The 20,836-nt window shown below is 48.2% G+C and overlaps 1 protein-coding gene across 1 annotated transcript; it reads right to left on the reverse strand.

Annotated features, from left to right (window-relative positions):
* Positions 1–1,691: 1,691 nt before the first annotated feature.
* On the reverse strand, positions 1,692–20,530 carry CEP57 (centrosomal protein 57). The gene is made up of 11 exons (XM_054164810.1): positions 20,418–20,530; positions 14,901–15,057; positions 10,639–10,818; positions 9,407–9,528; positions 8,444–8,560; positions 6,675–6,752; positions 6,326–6,430; positions 6,086–6,166; positions 5,278–5,522; positions 4,450–4,594; positions 1,692–2,078 (listed from the first exon to the last, which is right to left on the reverse strand). The coding sequence occupies exons 1-11, from the start codon at positions 20,445–20,447 to the stop codon at positions 1,842–1,844; spliced, it is 1,497 nt and encodes a 498-aa protein (XP_054020785.1). The 5' UTR covers positions 20,448–20,530; the 3' UTR covers positions 1,692–1,841.
* Positions 20,531–20,836: the final 306 nt, after the last annotated feature.

Below are 20,836 nucleotides of genomic sequence, written 5' to 3' on the forward strand. Positions count from 1 at the left end.
CTGAAAGTGGTGTGTGAAACCCACACCTCTCATTCTGCTGCAGGGCATCTCCAAAGATGCTGATGTTCAAACTCTTAACATTCAGAATGACAAGAAATGTGAACCCATCCTGGGACAGGTTTCTCTTAGCCTCTACAGAGCGGTACTGATGCAGACATTCTGCTTAGCTGCTCAGTATTACTGAACTGCTTTCCCACTGACCGAGAAGAGAAGCCATTTCTGCCCTGCCAGCGCACTGGCACAGTAACTGCCTTGTAGAAGCAGGAGTCACATTCTTCTGTGTAACACATCCTAAGCTGAAATTCACTGGAATGGTTTGGGAGCAGCCCAAAGTCTGCTCCTTGATGCTCTCACCCCTCATCTGCCTAAGCCCTCTGTCAGTAAGGAGCTGCATCAGGACAGCCTGAGGTAATGCAGAAGTTCATTAAACCATCTTTGAGCAAGCTGATCCCCAGCTGTCCTTCCCACGTGAACTTACTGTGCCCTTTCAGCTGCTCTTTTTCACAGCCTCCAGGGTGAACTGCTCTCCCCCCTGTCTCTAATGTAAACAATGTCAAGGGGGATGGCTCCAGGTCTGGTTAACAGCTTCTGACTTCCCTTGCAGCTAAAACCTCTGGCTTGGCTGCAAGGAGGATCACCTAGAGGTAATTACAACTCAAATCCCTTCTGCCTGTGTTGATCCTCTGGAGTTCCCTGCCCGTTCAGCTATAGGCAAGGGTGGACAACAAAGTGCCTTGGCATACCTGCACCTTGCTAGCAGCTCGTATCCATCACCCTGCCCAGGGAGATGTCACATCACCACGAGAAGCACACTGGGTGGCGCACAGTGCTGCAGCAAGCAGAGTTAGTTCAGAGGAAGCACAGCTTTCCCACAAGCCACTCAAACAGGCAAGCTGGCTTTATTATTTCTCAAGTGTATAAACAGGCAGTGTGGCTCTTCTATACATTCCATTAATAGGAAGGTCTTGACATTATTAACATAATAAATAACATTTGCTCAGCTGTGCAAGTCAGAGTGCGACGCGAATCGCACCACGACCCAAGCAGGTAGGACAAAGCACATACTTCAAGTTAAAAGCAAGAGGCCAGGACTGAATGGCATGATTGAGGCACTTGCAGTTTAAAAACACTTGTGCTTTATCTCGCTCCTTTACCACCCAAGGCTGTGAGTTAGGAGACAGGGTATTATCCCCTAGCCTGTAGCTTTCTGGTGAAGTAGGATTGCTGCAGAGAAATGCCACACTTCAGACTTGCAAAACAGTTCAATCATTAAAGCAAAGTAACTTGGAGAAAGTTGCTCTGCTCTTTCTGATCACTCACACCCCCACTGCCATTAATGCTGACTAATGCAATGTAGCAGGGCTAGGAAAGCTCCACAGAACACCTGGAAAAGGCTTCACCCCCTTGCTCTCGGTGCAGCTGCAGGCAAAACGGAGCTGACAAAAGCCCTCAAGACGTAAGGCTGCAGCATCATTTTCAAATGCAGCATCTTGAGAAGCCTCCCACTACACAGCTCAACAACAGTGTGAAAGCATGCTGCCATTCCACACACCAACCCACAGCAAGGTACAGTGCCTGGCATGCCGACATGGAGGGGCTGCTGGAACGGGTAGAGACCCAAGGCTTAGATTTGGTGGCTGGGCTCCTTAAAAGTGGAAGGGGTTTTAAGATCGACCATAACACATACATACAACCAGACTCAGGGAGGGAGGGTTAAGGGCCCCTATTTCAAAAGTGCACTTAGCATACAGTAGTCTCTTTCACAGATCAAGAATGGCTGCTGCTTTACACCCAGCACAGGGGGGGGAGGAGCGGGCTGCTTCAAGCAGCGCTGCAGCCCGTCAGTAGTCCCAGCTGACGTCATCCCTCTGGAGCGAGGTCTGGATGGTCTGCATGTCTCGCAGCAGCTGAAGGTTCTTCCGACTCTTCTCTCCAGGTTTCACTTTGATGGGACCAGCATTCTTCCCTTTGGTGGTGACTGTAGTTGTTACTTTCACCTCACTAACAGGGAACCTGTTGTCTTTCAGTTGTTTGGCAGGAGGCTTTTTGGACTTGCATTCCCTCTTCAGTCTCTCCAGCTGAAAGAGAAGCCCCGAGAAAAACCTTAAGCAGCGACCTTCCCTCAGTTTGTATCAGGCAAATCTTCCAAACAGCTCAAATACCCCACCACTCACCTCACCCACCTCAGCAAATGGATGCTTCCAAGTTGCCCCAAGTAGTCATCACTTTGTTTTCCCTACACAGCATTGCTGTATTTGCATCTTGAGCACTGTTTCCAGCCAGTAGGCTGAACTACTTGATTCATCTCCTTAAAAAGGGACTGTGGGGAAGCAGCTCCATTGTAAATGTAGCAGAAACAGTGACACATGACAAGAAGTTGGTTTGTCACTATTGCCATCCAGTGATCAAAAAAAAAACCCAAAAAAACAAAACTTTTTTTTCTACACACAATCATAGAATCAGTGAGGTTGGAAAAGACCTCAGAGATCATCAAGTCCAACCTGTCACCCAACACCTCGGGACTAACTAAACCATGGCTCCGAGTGCCACCTCCAGTCCTTTTTTGAACACCTCCGGGCATGGTGACTCCACCACCTCCCTGGGCAGCACATTCCAATGGCAAAAAACTCTCTCTGTAATGAACTTTCTCCTCACCTCCAGCCTAAACTTCCCCTGGCACAGCTTGAGACTGTGTCCTCTTGTTCTGGTGCTGGTTGCCTGGGAGAAGAGACCAACCCCCACCTGGCTACAGCCTCCCTTCAGGTAGTTGTAGAGAGCAATAAGGTCTCCCCTGAGCCTCCTCTTCTCCAGGCTTAACACCTTCAGCTCCCTCAGCCTCTCCTCACAGGGCTTGTGCTCGAGACCTCTAGTCATTTGAATAAGCTAGCTGCTGTCAGAGATGTAGCTTCAAAAACTACGCCAAAACTCTGCTGAGGTGAAGATCTGGTATCCACACACAGTACTACAAACCACAGCAGGTAAGGCTCAGCACTCAGCAGCCAGGACTGAGCTGGCGTGTGCCTGAAGGGGAAGTGGGCAATCACAAGATGTGGGCACATTCATCTCTAAAACCACAGAATAGTTGGCTTCTATGGTTCCTCTCTCTTCAGGCAGTGGTGCTCCCTCCTCCTAGTTTATCCTGGCCTGCATCAGGAACAGTGTGGCCAGCGGGGAAGTCATTCTGCCCTGTACTCAGCAGTGGTTAAGCCACACCTTGAGTCCTGTGTCCAGTTCTGGGCCATTCAGTTTAGGAAAGATGTTGAGTTGCTGGAAGGTGTCCAGAGAAGGGCAACAAAGCTGGGGAGGGGTTTGGAGCACAGCCCTGTGAGGAGAGGCTGAGGGAGCTGGGGTTGCTTAGCCTGGAGAAGAGGAGGCTCAGGGGAGACCTTCTTGCTCTCTACAACTACCTGAAGGGAGGTTGTAGCCAGGTGGGGGTTGGTCTCTTCTCCCAGGCAACCAGCACCAGAACAAGAGGACACAGTCTCAAGCTGTGCCAGGGGAGGTTCAGGCTGGATGTTAAGAAGTTCTTCATAGAAAGAGAGATTGCCCATTGGAATGTGCTGCCCAGGGAGGTGGTGGAGTCACCATCACTGGAGGTGTTTAAAAAGAGACTGGATGGGGCACTTGGTGCCATGGTTTAGTTGATTAGATGGTGTTGGGTGATAGGTTGGACTTGATGGTCTCAAAGGTCTTTTCCAACCTGGTTAATTCTGTTCTGGTTTTTTACACCACACAGCAATTTCCCCAAGTCCTGCCTCCTAAAGCTTTTGCCAATAGATAGTCTGAAGCCTCAGCAAGTGCAGTCTCATTACTGCTGGCAACTAGGGTGAACAAAGTGATGCCTGCAACTGAAAACGTCCCTGGCTTGCTCTGGATGTCAGCAGCAGGGCTCCCAGCAGGGATTTTGTGTGTAACTCACATGAGTGAGTATTGGTTCACGTGAACTGAACCAGATTAATCACATGGAGGGGTTAAGCTCTTTGGAAGAAATTCACTGAAGTGAATGAAGGTTAGAGAAAATAGAGAATCAATAGGCTTCAGAGCTTTGAATGAGCAGACAGAAATTTGCTTGGGACTGAAATGGATATTCCAGGTTTTATACAAGGCAAATCAAAACTTGAAACAGGTCATTTGCTCCAAGGAAAGGAGAACTGTTAGAAGATTCAGGGGATGACAGGAGAGTAAAGGACAATACAAGAACATTTGTGAAAGCTCTTCCCAGGAGAGGATGAAGAGAGGCCACAAGGGTGACAGGAAGGGTACTCCTGCAGAAAGCCAGGTAGAGAAAGAGAGATGTAGGCAGACTAACTTTGGAACAGCAAAGCTAGAGCCAGGCACTATTTCTCTACAACAGTTACTGCTGCTTTATTCAATTGCTGCTACATTAGGAGATAACAACAAGAAAAGAGAAATTCTGCACAACCATGAACACTGCTGAAGGTAACTCACCTGCAGCCGATGCCTCTGGACTTTGCTGATCTGGTCTGCCTTTGCTTCCATCTTTCTCACCAGTGCCTCAAGCTCCCTCTCCAGATCTTCCCTCACTGCAATGGTTGGGGCTTGCTGGACAAGCTTTGACAGCTGCTGGTGATCACTAGCATGGGAGTCAAACAGAATAAAGCCTGCATCAGACACCCCTGGCCTCTAGTGCTTGTTCACCCAGCTCAGGAATAACACTTCTAGGACACCATAGCATCGGCAGCCAGACGTGTTCAATGTGCCACAGTGAGCCAGCAAGAAGAGTTCTGCTGGTTAGCAGCACTATGACAGTAGCACATCCTGGTGGCAGGCTGCTGCAGCACTAAGTCTCAATAACTTAAGTAGCTTCAAACTTCAAATCATGCATTCAAAATAACCTCATAACCCCTGAGGGCCTGATCTCAATACTGATTCAGTTACTGTTCTGTTATCTCCATCTACAGCTGTGCAGCAGATGAGCAATTGATGTTAACCAGGACAAGCAAAATCAACAGTAAAGCTGTCATTTAATGTACTGTTTGTCCATTGCCCCAGGGGCTGTTACCACACTTCTCCCCTAGCCCTCATGAAGTCAGTACTGCTGCATATAAATACAGGTTTGGAGTCCAGAGTGTTCATGAGACTCTAACTGCAAGGAGAAAAGACAGCCTCCACAGCCAGCCAAGCAAAGAGAGTATATGCTAGAGACTTCCCAGGACTAGCTCCTTGTTCAGGCAAAACCTTCCCATTTTACATCTAAAGGCAAACCCATAAAGCATCCATATCCATAATCTGCTACAGAGAATGGGCCAAACTCACACACTCATCTGCCCAAATTCATCTTGTAAGGTCAGCAGCACTTCAGAGAGCTCTTCCTGGGATGAAGAAGATTCTTTGGGCAGGGATGACTTTCTGCTTTTGCTGGTGGGATGGCCAGCACTGCTGGGCTTTGCTAGTAGATTATCATTTACCACACGACTGTTGCACAGAGCTTTTGTGTGTTGTTTCATCAGGTGGAGGACGTGCTGCACGTTGGCACCAACTGAATGGCTGGGACTGGTGGACTGGAATGAGAAGTAAAAGACTGCTTGTAAGTGGCATTGCCAGCAGCCTGCTGAGAACATGGAGAACATTGGGGGATATTTCAATTTGCTGCACTATGCACTAGACTAGACTAGAACAGAACAGAACAGAACAGGGAATAGGAATAGGAATAGAATAAACCAGGCTGGAAAAGACCTTTGAGATCATTGAACAGGATGGGGCCCAGCACTGATCCCTGGGGGACACCACTAGTGCCTGTCTGCCAGCTGGATGTGGCACCATTCACCACCACTCTCTGGGCTGAGCCCTCCAGCCAGTTCCTAACTCAGCACAGTGCTGCTGTCCAAGCCAGGGGCTGACAGCTTGGCCAGGAGTTTGCTGTGGGGCATTAGCTAGTAGCATAGCAAGGAGCCCTTTTGGGAGATGCCAGTTCAGCAAGCTGCTGACAGTCAGCAAGCCTTTTGAAGCCAAACTGGAAGAGAATTAGATGACCTGACCACTGGGTGTCAGGAGTGCACCAAGCCACAGCTGCTTACAGGCACTGCAGCTACCAAGCATTAACCTGTGGAAGTGAGCAGCTCACCTTCCCAGCTACAAAGGGTACATCACCCAGGCACAGTCTGTAATGGGGCTGCGTAGTGAAATGGCTTCTCACAGAGCATTTCTGGAGGGAAAGAAGAGAGAAAAGTTTATCAAAGATGACACAACAGGAAACCCACTTTCCCTTTGCTTTCCAACAAAAAAGGCAGCCTACCTTCCTGACTGCATGCACACAACCTTATTGAACTCCTCAGTAATTGCCCTTCTCTTTGCCCCATGTTACCTTCTCTGGCTGCTTAGTTTTCTTCCTGGGTTTCCTTGCTTTTGGAGTAAGCAATGGTGATGCTGCTTGAATCAGCAGTCTGTTGGTTTCCAGGCCTGTCTGAAGCTTTAATTGAGGGAATAAAGGAAAGTTACTGGGATGACATTAATAGATAATCAGAGAGAAAGTAAAGAGAATGGCAAAGCATCAATTTTAACAGCAGAGGAGCTCTGAAAGCAAAGGCTGCAACTCACCAGTTGCTGCTGCAAAATACATTGCAGTGAAAAAAACAGAAATGGTTGAGAAGCTGATGGAAAGGAAGAGTTAAGTGCAGTGCATATCAGTGCAAAAGACACTTCCTGTTGCTTACCTCAGCTGCTTTTTCCTGAACAAGTTTCCTCGCCTGTTCTTCCTCCTGAAGCTTCTGTTCCAGCTCCTTCATTTTTTTCTAGGCAAAGTTGAGTATGAATAAAACCATTACTAATGAAACAATTCCCTTTTTTTACCCAAAGCCTACAATACTGTGAGCTGGAGCAAAAGTGTGTCAGTTCAAACTACAGCTATGTGAAGACTTCAGCATTAGAATCATTGCTGATGGCTTGTCTATAAATCCAACAGTCAAGTGCTCATGCTTAAAAGTTAACTCATTTTCCTCTCTTGACTTCTGCACTTGGCACCTAAATTTAATCATAGAATCCATAAGGTTGGAAAGAACCTTTGAGATCATCCAGTCCAACCTATCACCCAACACCTCAGGACTAACTAAACCATGGCTTCAAGTGCCACATCCAATCCCCTCTTGAACACCTCCAGGGATGGTGACTCCACCACCTCCCTGGGCAGCACATTCCAATGGTCAATTACTCTTTCTGGGAAGAACTTTCTCCTCACCTCCAGCCTAAACTTCCCCTGGTGCAGCTTGAGACTGTGTCCTCTTGTTCTGGTGCTGGTTGCCTGGCAGAAGAGACCAACCCCCACCTGGCTACAACCTCCCTTCAGGTAGTTGTAGACAGCAATAAGGTCTCCCCTGAGCTTCCTCTTCTCCAGGCTAAGCAACCCCAGCTCCCTCAGCCTCTCCTCACAGGGCTGTGCTCAAAGCCTCTCCCCAGCCTCGTTGCCCTTCTCTGGACACATTCAAGAGTCTCAATGTCCTTCTTAAACTGATGGGCCCAGAACTGGACACAGGACTCAAGGTGTATATTCCAGGTAAGTGAAAATAATCTTCTGCCCTTCACAGAAGGTGAAGGCACAATTCTTGATTTCCATGTGCCCAGTCTCACCAAGATCTTTGTTAGTCTGTTAAGGGTGATAGAATTCTGAACATGGAAATACTGAAGCAAATCCTCCATTGGACCTGCAGACTGACATGAAGCTGGGACAAAGCTATTACACTGAAATGAAGGAGAATTCACTTGGCTACCTGTTTTGCTGCAGTGTGCAGCTCAAACTGTACAGTGAGAGTGCATTTCACTGTGTCATCAGTGACAGACCCTGCTAGAATGTAACTACCCAGGTTATATTCTCAGAAGACATTTTTGTTCTGATGATGGCTTGTCTATAAATCCAACAGTCAAGTGCTCATGCTTAAAATTTAACTGATTTCTCTCTCTTTACTTCTGCACCTGGCACCTAAATTTAATCATAGAATCAATAAGGTTGGAGAAGACCTCAGGGATCATCCTGTCCAACCTGTCACCCAGCACCTCATGACTAACTAAACCATGGCCTCAAGTGCCACCTCCAATCACCTCATGAACACCTCCAGTGCTGGTGACTCCACCACCTCCCCGGGCAGCACATTCCAATGGCCAATCTCTCTTGCTGGGAATTGCTGGCTCATCACAGAGAGAGAGGCCAGAAAGGTAGCTAACACCTAACACAGATGCTCCCCAGCCACACTGCCTGTCATGTAAGCTACCATGGCACAGAACAGTGCACTGCAGGCCAGCACTGGGCTACCTAAAGCACTCTGCTCAAGCCCCAGAAGCTGCTGCTGCCAAAGAACCCCCCCCAAAATCCATTAAACCCCCACAGATATTTGTGAGGCTATTTTTGCCTGTTTTCTAAGGAAAATGGAGTTCCATGCAACCCCCTCACTGAGAGAATCCTATCAGAGAGCATCCAGCACAAATGACAGACCTCTGCTATGGACTGCATGGTGGTAAGCCTGCTGTACTCCTTCTCCAGCATGTCCAGCTTTTCCAGTCTCGACTGGACATGGGAGTGGTCAAGAAGTCGATCTCGCTCCAGCGAACCCTTGAAAGAAGCAGAGAGCAGAACCATTGTAAGCACCAGACCCCCAGACCACCCAGAGCAAGCCTTGTGCTTGCAGCACAGAGGAGGCCCACAAACCCAAAGGAACTGCTGCTTCCTCTGTGAAATTTTAGGCAGTGCTACAACGAGGGAGCAAATTTGCCACTGCTCCACCACTGTGAACTCAAGCACTCAGCTGAGAGAGAACTCTGTGGAGTGTCTCCCCCCAAAACCAGTGTGATAAACCCCCCTTTATTAGTCAGCTATCAGATAGCTTGCTTATGTTTGGGGCTTTTTTTCTCTTCAGTAACTATTTAGTAGACTGAAATAGAATGACCACAGAGACCAATGACCAGAGAGCTGTAGGTGATCCATCAAGCTCATTTTAGATAAAAGGCAAATCTTACACAAGTCACTGATGGTGAGAAACAGAAATCTAGCTCTCTGCTACAGAGTCAGTATTTCAGCCTCAGCTTCTTAAAAGTAAGGAAAATCCCCAAAGATCTGAAGAGAGGGAACATAGAAGGGAGGTTTTTCTTCCAGTGGCACCTGTATGTAGCACTGAGGGGTAAGGATGAGCTGCTGCAGTCAGCCAGTCACACAGAAGCAAAGGATTCTCACAAATATCAGAGCCTGCTCTTGCCTTGGAGGTAGATTCACAAAGGCAGAGAAATGCAAGTACATCACTTTACAAGAAATTGAAGTACAGAAATCATCCACACCTAAGCACACAAAGACCTGCTGAAGCAGACATCCACACGTGGCAATTAAGTTCCCAGCAACTGCAGAAAGTCATGACACAGCTCCTGATTTTTGTCATTGAGCCCTGAGAGAATCTTGAGAGCACACCTGCTTCTCCAGGAGATGGGACTTCTCATTTTCTGCATGCTGGATCATTTTCCTCATGTAGTCCAGCTGCTTCTCCAAAAGGCTGCACCGGGACTCAGCAGCTGCCAGCTGAGAAGCCAGTTCTGGAGGTAACACAAGGCAGAAAAGTGAAATCATGCATCATGTCCCTGGGACTTCTACATTTCTGTGACAGACCCACAAGAAACAAGAGCATCCAATGAACCCCTCAGATCAAGCCTAATGAACTGTGGCCAGAAGGGGCAGGGAGGTCATTGTGCCCCTGGACTCAGCACTGGTTAGGCCACACCTTGAGTCCTGTGTCCAGTTCTGGGCCCCTCAGTTTAGGAAAGATGTTGAGGTGCTGGAAGGTGTCCAGAGAAGGGCAACAAAGTTGGGGAGGGGTTTGGAGCACAGCCCTGTGAGGAGAGGCTGAGGGAGCTGGGGTTGCATAGCCTGGAGAAGAGGAGGCTCAGGGGAGACCTTCTTGCTCTCTACAACTACCTGAAGGGAGGTTGTAGACAGGTGGGGGTTGGTCTTTTCTCCCAGGCAACCAGCACCAGAACAAGAGGACACAGTCTCAAGCTGTGCCAGGGGAGGTTTAGGCTGGATGTTAGGAAGAAATTCTTCCCAGAGTGATTGGCCATTGGAATGTGCTGCCCAGGGAGGTGGTGGAGTCACCATCATTGGAGGTGTTTAAGAGGAGAGTGGATGAGGCACTTGGTGCCATGGTTTAGTTGATTAGATGGTGTTGGGTGATAGGTTGGACTGGATGATCTCAAAGGTCTTTTCCAGTCTGGTTAATTCTATTCCATTCTGTTCAAAAAGTGCTGAACAGAGTAAATTCAAATAACTTTATGTCCTGACAAAAGAAATAATCACAATACTCAAGTTCCATCTGGATGAACGTTCTGCAGCATCACAGAATCACAGCATTTCAGGGGCTGGAAGTGACCTTGAAAGATCTTCCAGTCCAACTCCTCTCTCAGAGCAGGATCACCTACACCAGATTACAGAGTAATGCATTCAGCTGAGTTTTGGATACCTCCAGAGAGGGAGACTCCACAACCTCCCTGGGCAGCCTGTTCCAGTGCTCTGCCACCCTCACAGTGAACACATTTTTCCCCCTCATATTTATGTGAAACTTCCTATGCCTCAGCTTCCCCCCACTGCCCCCTGTCCTGGCACTGGGCACCACCGAGAGCAGCCTGGCTCTGTGTAAGCTTGCAAGCAACCTTGATTCTTCTTTGACACTTCAGTCCTGATGAGCTCCTTGTGTTGCATTTGCTCACTCAGCACTTTCTTGTAGTCTGCTGTTTCCCTGCTGAGGTGCTTCACGTTCTCCTCCGCCTGAAGCCGCTCCAGCTCCAGTCGATGGATTTTTTCCTGGAGATTCTTCAGAGCAGAAAATATTGCTGCAATTGAACAAGCACCTTCTGTTAGGGGCCATTACATCTCCACTCCAAGATAATACTGAGCTTGAAATGTTTTTATTAAAGCAAGTCATGCAAGACAGTCAGGGTGTTCTTCCCCAGCGGCCAAGACTCCTTCCAGGAATTAAGACTACTTCCCTTTAAACCAGAACTGATTCTAAGACTAGTCTCAAAGAGGTGCCCTTGGTACACACTTTCATCTGGAACATTTGGAAAGATCCATCCACTTCCCAGAACAAGGCATTCTGTGGACTCAGCAGACACACACAGCCTCTGACTCTGTACCAAAAGGAAATGCAATGCTAGGTGGTTGAAACAGTGGCAGTTCTCTGTGCATATTATTCCTCTAGGAGCACAACAAACACACAAACACAGCCTTCCAGTAAACACTCACAGAGCAGAACAAAGCTATACCAGGGTTTAGTGGAAGCTTTTTCACTCTTGTTTTTGCACAGCATCACAGCATGTTAGGGGCTGGAAGGGACCTCGAAAGATCAGCTAGTCCAACCCCCCTGCCAGAGCAGGGTCACCTATGCCAGATCACACAGGAATGCATCCAGGCTGGTCTGGAATATATCCAGAGAGGGAGAGTCCACAACCCCCTTGGGCAGCCTCTTCCAGTGTTCTGTCACCCTCACAGTGAAAAAAAATGTCCTGGTGTTTACATGGAACTTCCTATGCCACTCATGCCCCTCCCCAGACAGGCATCTCCTTTGTACTGACCAACTTCTCCTTTTTCTGTTCCACTCCCTGCTTTAGTGATCACTCAACAAAACCTGCTCTTTAGTAATCACTCAACAAAACCTCCTCTTCATCACCACAAAAAGCAAAGCAGCCGTAGCAGGACTCATGTCACCTTGCAGTTAGACCATCTGCTGCCAACCTGACGTACTACGCCTCTCAGCTGTGTTGTTTAACCCTGCAAAGGGAACCAGAAGCCCCTCTGCCCACACCCTTGTGTTCAAACAAAACACAGGCACATCTGTACAGACAGCTCATACAGCAGACTAATCTGCAAGCTCACATTAGCCCACTCTTCTGGGCTTAAATCCACTCCAGAGAAAGAATGCAGAATGCATGAGCACAGGAGAAGAGCATCAGATTGCTACCCAAAAAAAGGCAATACTAATTATCAAAATTAGTTTCCCAGCACAAAAACATAAACCTTGAAATGCAGAACAGCACATCAGAGTATGGCATCACTCAAAACTACCTGCTTTGAGGTATGTGTTAAGTATGTGTTAAGTGGCTGGAGAGCGGCCAGGCAGAGAGGGTCCTGGGGGTACTGGTCGATGGTAGGCTGAACATCAGCCTGCAGTGTGCCCAGGCAGCCAGGAGGGCCAATGGCATCCTGGCCTATATCAGGAATAGTGCGGCCAGCAGGAGCAGGGAGGTCATTCTGCCCCTCTACACTGCACTGGTTAGGCCACACCTTGAGTACTGTGTCCAGTTCTGGGCCCCTCAGTTTAGGAAGGAGGTTGACTTGCTGGAACAAGTCCAGAGAAGGGCAACAAAGTTGGTGAGGGGTTTGGAACACAGCCCTGTGAGGAGAGGCTGAGGGAGCTGGGGTTGCTTAGCCTGGAGAAGAAGAGGCTCAGGGGTGACCTTATTGCTGTCTACAACTACCTGAAGGGAGGTTGTAGCCAGGTGGGGGTTGGTCTCTTCTCCCAGGCAGCCAGCACCAGAACAAGAGGACACAGTCTCAGGCTGCACCAGGGGAGGTTTAGGCTGGAGATGAGGAGAAAGTTCTATACAGAGAGAGTGATTGTCCATTGGAATGGGCTGCCTGGGGAGGTGGTGGAGTCACCATCATTGGAGGTGTTCAGGAGGAGACTTGATGGGGTGCTTGGTGCCATGGTTTAGTTATTTAGGTGGGCTGGATTGGTTGAGGGGTTGGACTCAATGATCTTGAAGGTCTCTTCCAACCTGGTTTATTCTATTCTATTCTATGTATTCTATTCTATTCTATTCCATTCTAAATAAGTAGGTGACAGCAGTCACAGTTAAAGGGAAAGTCAGAGCCACCTTGGCCCTGTTTGCAAGATCAGGTATCACCCCTCTTCTCCTTTTGTATTACTGGTATCTGGATTAAGTTGAAATGGGCATAGCTAAAACTGGATTCACCACTCCTGGAAGTATTCAAGAGGGGATTGGACATGCCACTTGGTGCCATGGTCCAGTAGTCCTGAGGTCTTGGGTGACAGGTTGGACTTGATGATCTTTGAGGTCTTTCCAACCTTCTATACATTCTATACACAGCTTTGTTACTGTGGTTAATACCTTAGAGGTAGACTCAAAATTTCTCTGTGTTTACAGTTTACAGCAGCAAATTCAAGCAAAACAATAAAGGTGAAGCCCAAGCATCATCCAGTCATCCTTCTGTTGGAATATTAAAACCAACCATGTATGTTGAGGCAACACAAAGAAATTCCAACCAACACAAGCTGCATTTACTCTACTCAAAGACTTTCCCAGGATTTTCACCTTTTTAATTAGGGATTGGGAAAAGCAATAAGGACCCTGAAGAACAATCAAATCAATTCTGCCATCTGCAGTGAATTCCCATACCCTGACATTTATGGAAGTAAACACTCCAGGAGATTTCTGCATTTTTGAAAGAGAGCAAGAGATTGGATCAGCTGGCTGTTGGATTTATTTGCAGTGTGCACTCATATTTACTTAAACACTTGTTGAAAATAAAGACATTTATTTCAAAGTTGGCAGACTCCCTGCATGAAAAAGTTGCCAAGTGAAAGCCTGGGAAGCTGAGATTTTATCACTAATGCAACACAATCTACAAACCCACTCCTGCATCAGGGGCATTGGTGAGGAAGCTCTTCCCTGCACAGCAGGCAGCCCTGGAGAATACCTCACTGAATGACAAGCCAATCCACTACAACAGAAAACTAATCAAGAGTTAATTTTGCTCATGTCAGGCAAGATCAATCTGTTTATCTGGAGAGGAATAGCAGGACCGGAGTGGGAAAGGAGGGAGAAGGAAAAGCCTAGGAACAAGGAATAATGGGAGTAAAATTCTCTCTCTTCTTTGGAGTGGTGAGCTCTCAGTTCACTCTTTTTTGTACCCTCTAAGTCTTCACTGATACAATAAATCCTCTCTCCACACCCTTGTCCATGAAAGGTACTCTTTTTTTAACAGGACCAAACCCCTTCCTTTCCTCCAAACAATTCTGGGGACTAAAGGCACCTTCTTTCAAATTCAGCTGGGAACTCATAATAGGAAAGAGCAAGGAGGACCAAAGAAGGGACAAAGAAATCACTTGAGGACAATTCCATAGCACGTTTGGCCAGCTTTGGTCTCAAGCTGCACCAGGGGAGGCTTAGGCTGGATGTTAGGATGAAGTTCTTCACAGAAAGAGAGATTGGCCATTGGGATGTGCTGCCCAGGGAGGTGGTGGAGTCACCATCACTGGAGGTGTTTAGGAAGAGACTGGATGGGGTGCTTGGTGCCATGGTTTAGTTGATTAGATAGTGTTGGGTGAGAGGTGAGACTCAATGATCTCAAAGGTCTTTTCCAACCTGGTCTATTCTATTCTATTCTATTCTATTCTATTCTATTCTATTCTATTCTATTCTATTCTATAGTGTTTTCCAAATAAAAGATAGGCACAGACATCTAAAACCACTTCTATGCTATTCTACTCTACTCTACTCTATTCTACTCTATTCTACTCTATTCTACTCTACTCTACTCTATTCTATTCTATTCTACTCTACTCTATTCTATTCTATTCTATTCTATTTCTTTCCAGCTCTCCACTACTGCAAAGGAGCACCTTTCTCCTGCTGCAGGATGATGTTTTTCATCAGGTCTGGAATGGAGTGGGATGGAATGGGATGGAATGGACCAGGTTGGAAAAGACCATCGAGTCCAACCTATCAACCACTCTTGATAAAGGGAAGTATAAAGGACCCACAGAACAGCTGACCTGCACGTACTGGGAAGTGATGAAAGGAGAAGAAGACTGCAACCTTGGTAGATGTGGACATACAGTATTTCTCCAAACTGGGCAACAGGCAAGCAGGCAGCTTTGCTGAACTCTCACCTCTGCTGTTGCTTTCAGGATATGGAATGACTGGCTTCTGTGGGGAGCGCAGCAAGTCCGCATTGATGAAGGGCTTGTACTTTGGATACTCCTTATACGAAGTTGCAGAGAGTTCATCTGCAGCTGATGCAGAGTTCTGAGTTTTCTGCAGATCATCCTGAAAACACAACACAGCTGTTATTCAGCACATTTGTTTCTCTGTCACAGCAACAGAAAACATTAGAATCCAATGAAATGAGTTGCAGAAGTATGGCTGCAGGAAACTGTCCTACCTCAGAAGCTGCATCTCCTTCCTTACAGCCTTATTATGCTGCATCATTTTTACACCCAAGTCTCCCCCACTAATAACAGCACCAGGAAGCAAGTATCTTTTCCATACTAGTTTCCAATCTCTATTTTAGCTTTCCACTCACACTGTCTCTTGCTTACTGTGAGAAGGTAACACACAATTGGCTGGAAAACAGCCACCCCCTTAACTACTGATTATCCTTACTGCACACAAGACACTGTACTAAGGTGGCCAAACCTGATAAAGCACACCCAGAACCACAGTTCTACATCCACTCATCTAACACAACAGCTCACTGACTGCAGATGGGGCAGGGGACATGCTCTCTCTTCACCTCAACCTCCCAGCTGCATAGTCTCTTCTCTCAGGCAACCAGCACCAGAACGAGAGGACACAGTCTCAAGCTGCACCAGGGGAAGTTTAGGCTAGAGGTGAGGAGAAAGTTCTTCACTGAGAAAGTTGTTAGCCATTGGGATGTGCTGCCCGGGGAGGTGGTGGAGTCACCATCCCTGGAGGTGTTCAAGAGGGGACTGGATGTGGCACTTGGTGCCATGGTTTAGTCATGAGGTCTGTGGTGACAGGTTGGACTCGATGATCTTTGAGGTCTCTTCCAACCTTGGTGATACTGTGATATTTGTCCTGAATCTCAGCTAGGCCACATTTGCTGACTGGATCATCTCCCCTCATTCTGGGTGCTCCCTATAGTCTTTCCTTCCTTAAGTCACACTAAAGCCTCATAAGAGTAAAGGAAGAAGCTTAGCAGTCTCACTGAGGGCACCAGCATTACGTAACGGTAGCAAGCTGAGTGCATTTCACCTTCACAGGTCTGAGGGCATTACCTTCCCAAATCCATTGCTGCTACCACTGTGTATCACCTGCTCACCCAAGCAAGCAAAAGGACACACCAAGAACACAGAGCAGTGATACTCTAACACACCACCAGCGTGCAGTGACATCCTGAAGCTCCCACAGACTAAACTCAGTGGAAAAAGCCAGGCGTAGCCTGGGTTGCATCAAGACAGGTGTGGCCAGCAGGTGGAGAGGTGATTCCTCTCCTCTACAGCGCTCTCTTGAGACCCCACCTGGAGTATTGTGTCCAGTTCTGGGCCTCTCAGTTTAGGAAAGATGTTGAGTTGCTGGAAGGTATCCAGAGAAGGGCAACAAAGCCCTTTGGAGCACAGCCCTGTGAGGAGAGGCTGAGGGAGCTGGGGTTGCTTAGCCTGGAGAAGAAGAGGCTCAGGGGAGACCTTCTTGCTCTCTACAACTACCTGAAGGGAGGTTGCAGCCAGGTGGGGGTTGGTCTCTTCTGCCAAGCAACCAGCACCAGAACAAGAGGACACAGTCTCAAGCTGCACCAGGGGAGCTTTAGGCTGGATATTAGGAAGAAATTCTTCCCAGAAAGAGAGATTGGCCATTGGAATGTGCTGCCCAGGGAGGTGGTGGAGTCACCATCACTGGAGGTGTTTAGGAGGAGACTGGATGGGGTGCTTGGTGCCATGGTTTAGTTAGTTGATTAGATGGTGTTGGGTGATAGGTTGGACTTGATAATCTCGAAGGTCTTTTCCAACCTGGTTAATTGTATTCTATTCTACTTTAAGAAAGATATGGATGTACTGGAACATGTCCAGAGAAGGGCTATGAGGATGATCAGAGGGCTGGAGCACCTCTCCTATGAGGATAGGCTAAGAGAGTTGGGGCTGTTCAGTCTGGAGAAGAAGGCTTTGAGGAGGCCTTATTGTGGCCTTCCAGTATCTGAAGTGCCTACAAGAAAGCTGGGGAGGGGCTTTTTAGGGTATTAGGTGCTGATCAGACTAGGGGGAATGAACCCAAGCTAGAAGAGGGTAGATTTAAATTAGACATTAGGATGAAGTTCTTCACCAGAAGGGTGGTGAGACACTGGAACAGGTTTCCCAGGAAGGTGGTAGAAGCTCCATCCCTGGATGCTTTTAAGGCCAGGCTGGATGTGGCTCTGGGCAACCTGATCTAGTGGAAGGTGTCCTTGCCCACGGCACAGGGGTTGGAACTAGAGGATCCTTAGGGTCCTTTCCAGCCCTGACAATTCTGTGATTCTGAGAGAAAGAAAAAGGCAAAACCAAAACATCTCTTCATATGCAAAGTTTTAAAACAGGAATCCACAACTTGGGGCAGAGGTGCCCCAAAACCATTTAACTTGTGTAGAGGGTAAAAATGATCCCCCATAGCATTGTTTCTCCTCTGTTGTTGCAAAGACATATGGCACATCATGGAAAACCTCCCAGAAGACTATTAATCTCAGCAGCATACCAAATGTTTTCAGTAAGAAAAAAAACCCCTCTTATGTTTTTCTCATCATTCAGAATTTGGCTAGGTCTCTGGACAGTAAAAATAATACTGATTTATCAACAAACTGTGGAAGCAAACCAACAGAAAACTGCAGAAAATTTCTCAGGCAGGAAAGAAGCATAAAGGCACCAGGTCAGCACCTTTGGCACTAGGGAAAAGGAGCTAAATATGAGTGGTGTGTGGCAAGCTCTTCTATGGGTGCTCAGTACACAGAATTAGAGGGGAAAAAAAAGATGCTTGGTAATGCTGTAAATAGGGGAAGAATATGTAGGGACTGGGGAAAGAAAAACCAACACTGAGAATATATCCAAGTACCCAGTTATTGAAACCTCTAAAATAGCCATTCTGGAGGGACAATCCCAAGGAGCATCCTGCCCTCAGTACTGCAGTGCTGGGAGTGGGGAAAGAAGCACAGCCCCTATCACCCAGAGGTCAAAACAAGTGCTGTCTGTGTCTCCCTGATACAGACTGAGCCAAGAGCACTCTAAATTTAACTAGTATCTCTAGCTAAAAGCTGACACCAAGAAGTTAACAGCCAAGCCATTACATTGAAAGGGGGGGGAGGGGGGGGGGGGTGGAGGGGATGGAGGGGATGGAATTAAAATGTTGACACACTACAGTATTTCCTGGTGTGTTTCTGCTGTTATGTTTCTGTAGTGTGCCAGATGTATTAAAAGCAACTCAGCAACTCTTTTCAAAGTTCAGGAAGTGTATAAAGTTCACTCCACCACCCACCCCCCTCCAAGACATACAAAGTCTTCAGTGAGCAGGTGGTTTTTCCATGAAAGTTTGGGTTTACTAAGTAAATTAATTAATCAGGCTACATTCAACTACTTAAGACTGAAACCAATTTTCTGATACCCTTCTCTGCATGCTGGAATAAAATGGCAGTAAGGAATGGAATGGGATGGGATGGGATGGGATGGGATGGGATGGGATGGGATGGGATGGGATGGAATAAGCCAGATTGGAAGAGACCTTCGAGTTCATTGTGTCCAACCTATCCAACACCATCTAATCAACTAAACCATGGCACCAAGCACCCCATCCAGTCTCTTCCTAAACACCTCCAGTGATGGTGACTCCACCACCTCCCTGGGCAGCACATTCCAATGGCCAATCACTCTCTCTATGAAGAACTTCTTCCTAACATCCAGCCTAAACCTCCCCTGGCACAGCTTGAGGAAGGGTAAAGGACTCAAATTACTCTGTCACCACTCTTGCTGGTCCAGGTGTATATATGGGGATCATGCTACAGAGGAGGAGATATACAGCAAAGAGCACCAAGCTGAGTGCTCAGCATGCAGCCACTGAAATCCCAAACCATGAGCCCTCACGATACACGTCTCGCACACCATTATGCTGCACTGTTTTCAACATCTCTCTTTCTCCAATATGGATAAGACAGAGCTGCTCCCCCACCCCCCAAAAAAAAAAACAAACAACAAAAAAGACAAAACCCAGCTAAAAAGGCAAGTGACTTCAGTGAGCTAGAATAACAAGCCAAAATATCCAAGGAGCAGCCCTACTGCAAGCTTCTGTTTCAGGCGACAAGGTGGTGAAGGCAAACAGCCTCCAGCAGAGCCTGCCACGTGTACTCTGGCACAGCAGCCTCCATTTCTTTGTCACCTGTCACCAGCTTCTCTCCACTCAGCAGCCTGACCAGAACATGAACGAGGACATTGCACTCCCCTGCAAGCAACCCCCTACACACTGCCTCCAGACCTGCCAGGTGCTCTCACACACACACACACCCCTAAGGATACAGGTATAAAGTTAAACCTTAGTTTATGGCAACATTTGCTGTGTCCAGTTCTGGGGCCATCAGTTTAAGAAGGACATTTGAGACACTGGAACATGTCCAGAGAAGGGAAATGAGGCTGGGGAGAGGTCTCGAGCACAAACCCTGTGAGGAGAGGCTGAGGGAGCTGGGGTTGCATAGCTTGCAGAAGAGGAGGCTCAGGGGAGACCTTATTGCTCTCTACAGCTACCTGAAGGGAGGTGGTAGCCAGGCGGGCATTGTTCCCTTCTCCCAGGCAACCAGCACCAGAACAAGAGGACACAGTCTCAAGCTGTGCCAGGGGAGGTTTAGGCTGGCGGTGAGGAGGAAGTTCTTCCCAGAGTTATTTGCCATTGGAATATGCTGCCCAGGGAGGTGGTGGAGTCACCATGCCTGCAGGTGTTCAAGAGGGGACTGGAGGTGGCACTTGGTGCCATGGTTTAGTTAGTCCTGAGGTGTTGGGTGACAGGTTGGACTTGATGATCTCTGAGGTCTTTTCCAACCTTATTGATTCTATGATTCTATTCTATGATTTTCAACTTACAAATGGAAACAACCGGAGGCTAAACCCATTACGAGCTCCCCAATGGGAAGCAACGGCTTGTGCCCAACTGACCCGTTAATCGCACAATCAAAATTGAGCCTCTTCGGGCTTTGGAAAAGACGATTTCAAGGTCACGACCCTATGTAATTTCCGAAAATAAAAGGAATGACAACTTTTTGTTCCTATTCGCTTACAAACACCTCCACGAGGACTGCAATAGCGCCGGTTTAAACAGCAGTGCCTTCTCTTCTGTACTTTTACGACGGCGTTTAATGTGCGTATTGCGTTCAAAAGCCAAGACAGATTTCACTGTCCGCCGGCGGGAGGGCAGGCTGCCAGCTCTACGCTGCCTGGCCGCTGCCCCCAGAGCCCGCCGCGGCCTCATTCTCGCCCAATACCCGGCGGCCGGGCTGCCCACCCTTCCCCGCACCGCACCTTCCATACAGCTGCCGGCAGGCCGAGGCGCGGCCGCGTAGAGCCGCACAGAGCTTCCACCGGCCCTTATCTAACGGCAGGTTCACAGCAAGCGAGCCCCTGCAGCCGCGATCCGCCACCCTCTCAGAGCCAGCCACCAAGCCTCACCGTAAACTGATGGTTGCAAGCCGCCGCCATGTCGGCCAGGGCGCCCCGCGTTAGTGCATTTCCCTTTAAGGCCTGACAGCCCTGCGGCCGGGACGCCTTTCGCGCCGATCCGTTCCCACTTGACTGACACCCCGGCCTACCAGTGGAAAGGGAGGAACGGGCGGCCGGCCCACCCCCGAAGGACTATAAACGCGCGCCTAAGAACCGGGTTTGAGTGCCATGTAAGCTACCCAATAAAATAACAAAAAGGGCCCTTCTCTGCCAATGGAAAGGGAGAAGTCGACAGAGGCGGAGAGGCCTCCTGCGGCCAATCGGTTGCACAGGGAGGAGCGAGCGGCCGCGGGATTCGCGTGCGGCGCATGGGGCCTACCGCGCACGCGCGGAGAGCAGACGGCGGAAGAGGATGGTCTTTGTCAAAG

This window comes from Dryobates pubescens, chromosome 10, assembly GCF_014839835.1.
Source record: "Dryobates pubescens isolate bDryPub1 chromosome 10, bDryPub1.pri, whole genome shotgun sequence".
NCBI lineage: Eukaryota > Metazoa > Chordata > Aves > Piciformes > Picidae > Dryobates > Dryobates pubescens.

Bases quoted from the DNA above. Each gene is read 5' to 3' on its own strand.
- CEP57 (XM_054164810.1), bottom strand. From the start codon at position 20,447: ATGGCGGCGGCTTGCAACCATCAGTTTACG. The intron at 8,561-9,406 runs GTGTGCTCTCAA...GCTTCTTTCAAG, and splicing joins CCCATCTCCTGGAGAAGCAG to GGTTCGCTGGAGCGAGATCG. The intron at 6,753-8,443 runs GTCTGTCATTTG...AACTTTGCCTAG, and splicing joins CCATGCAGTCCATAGCAGAG to AAAAAAATGAAGGAGCTGGA.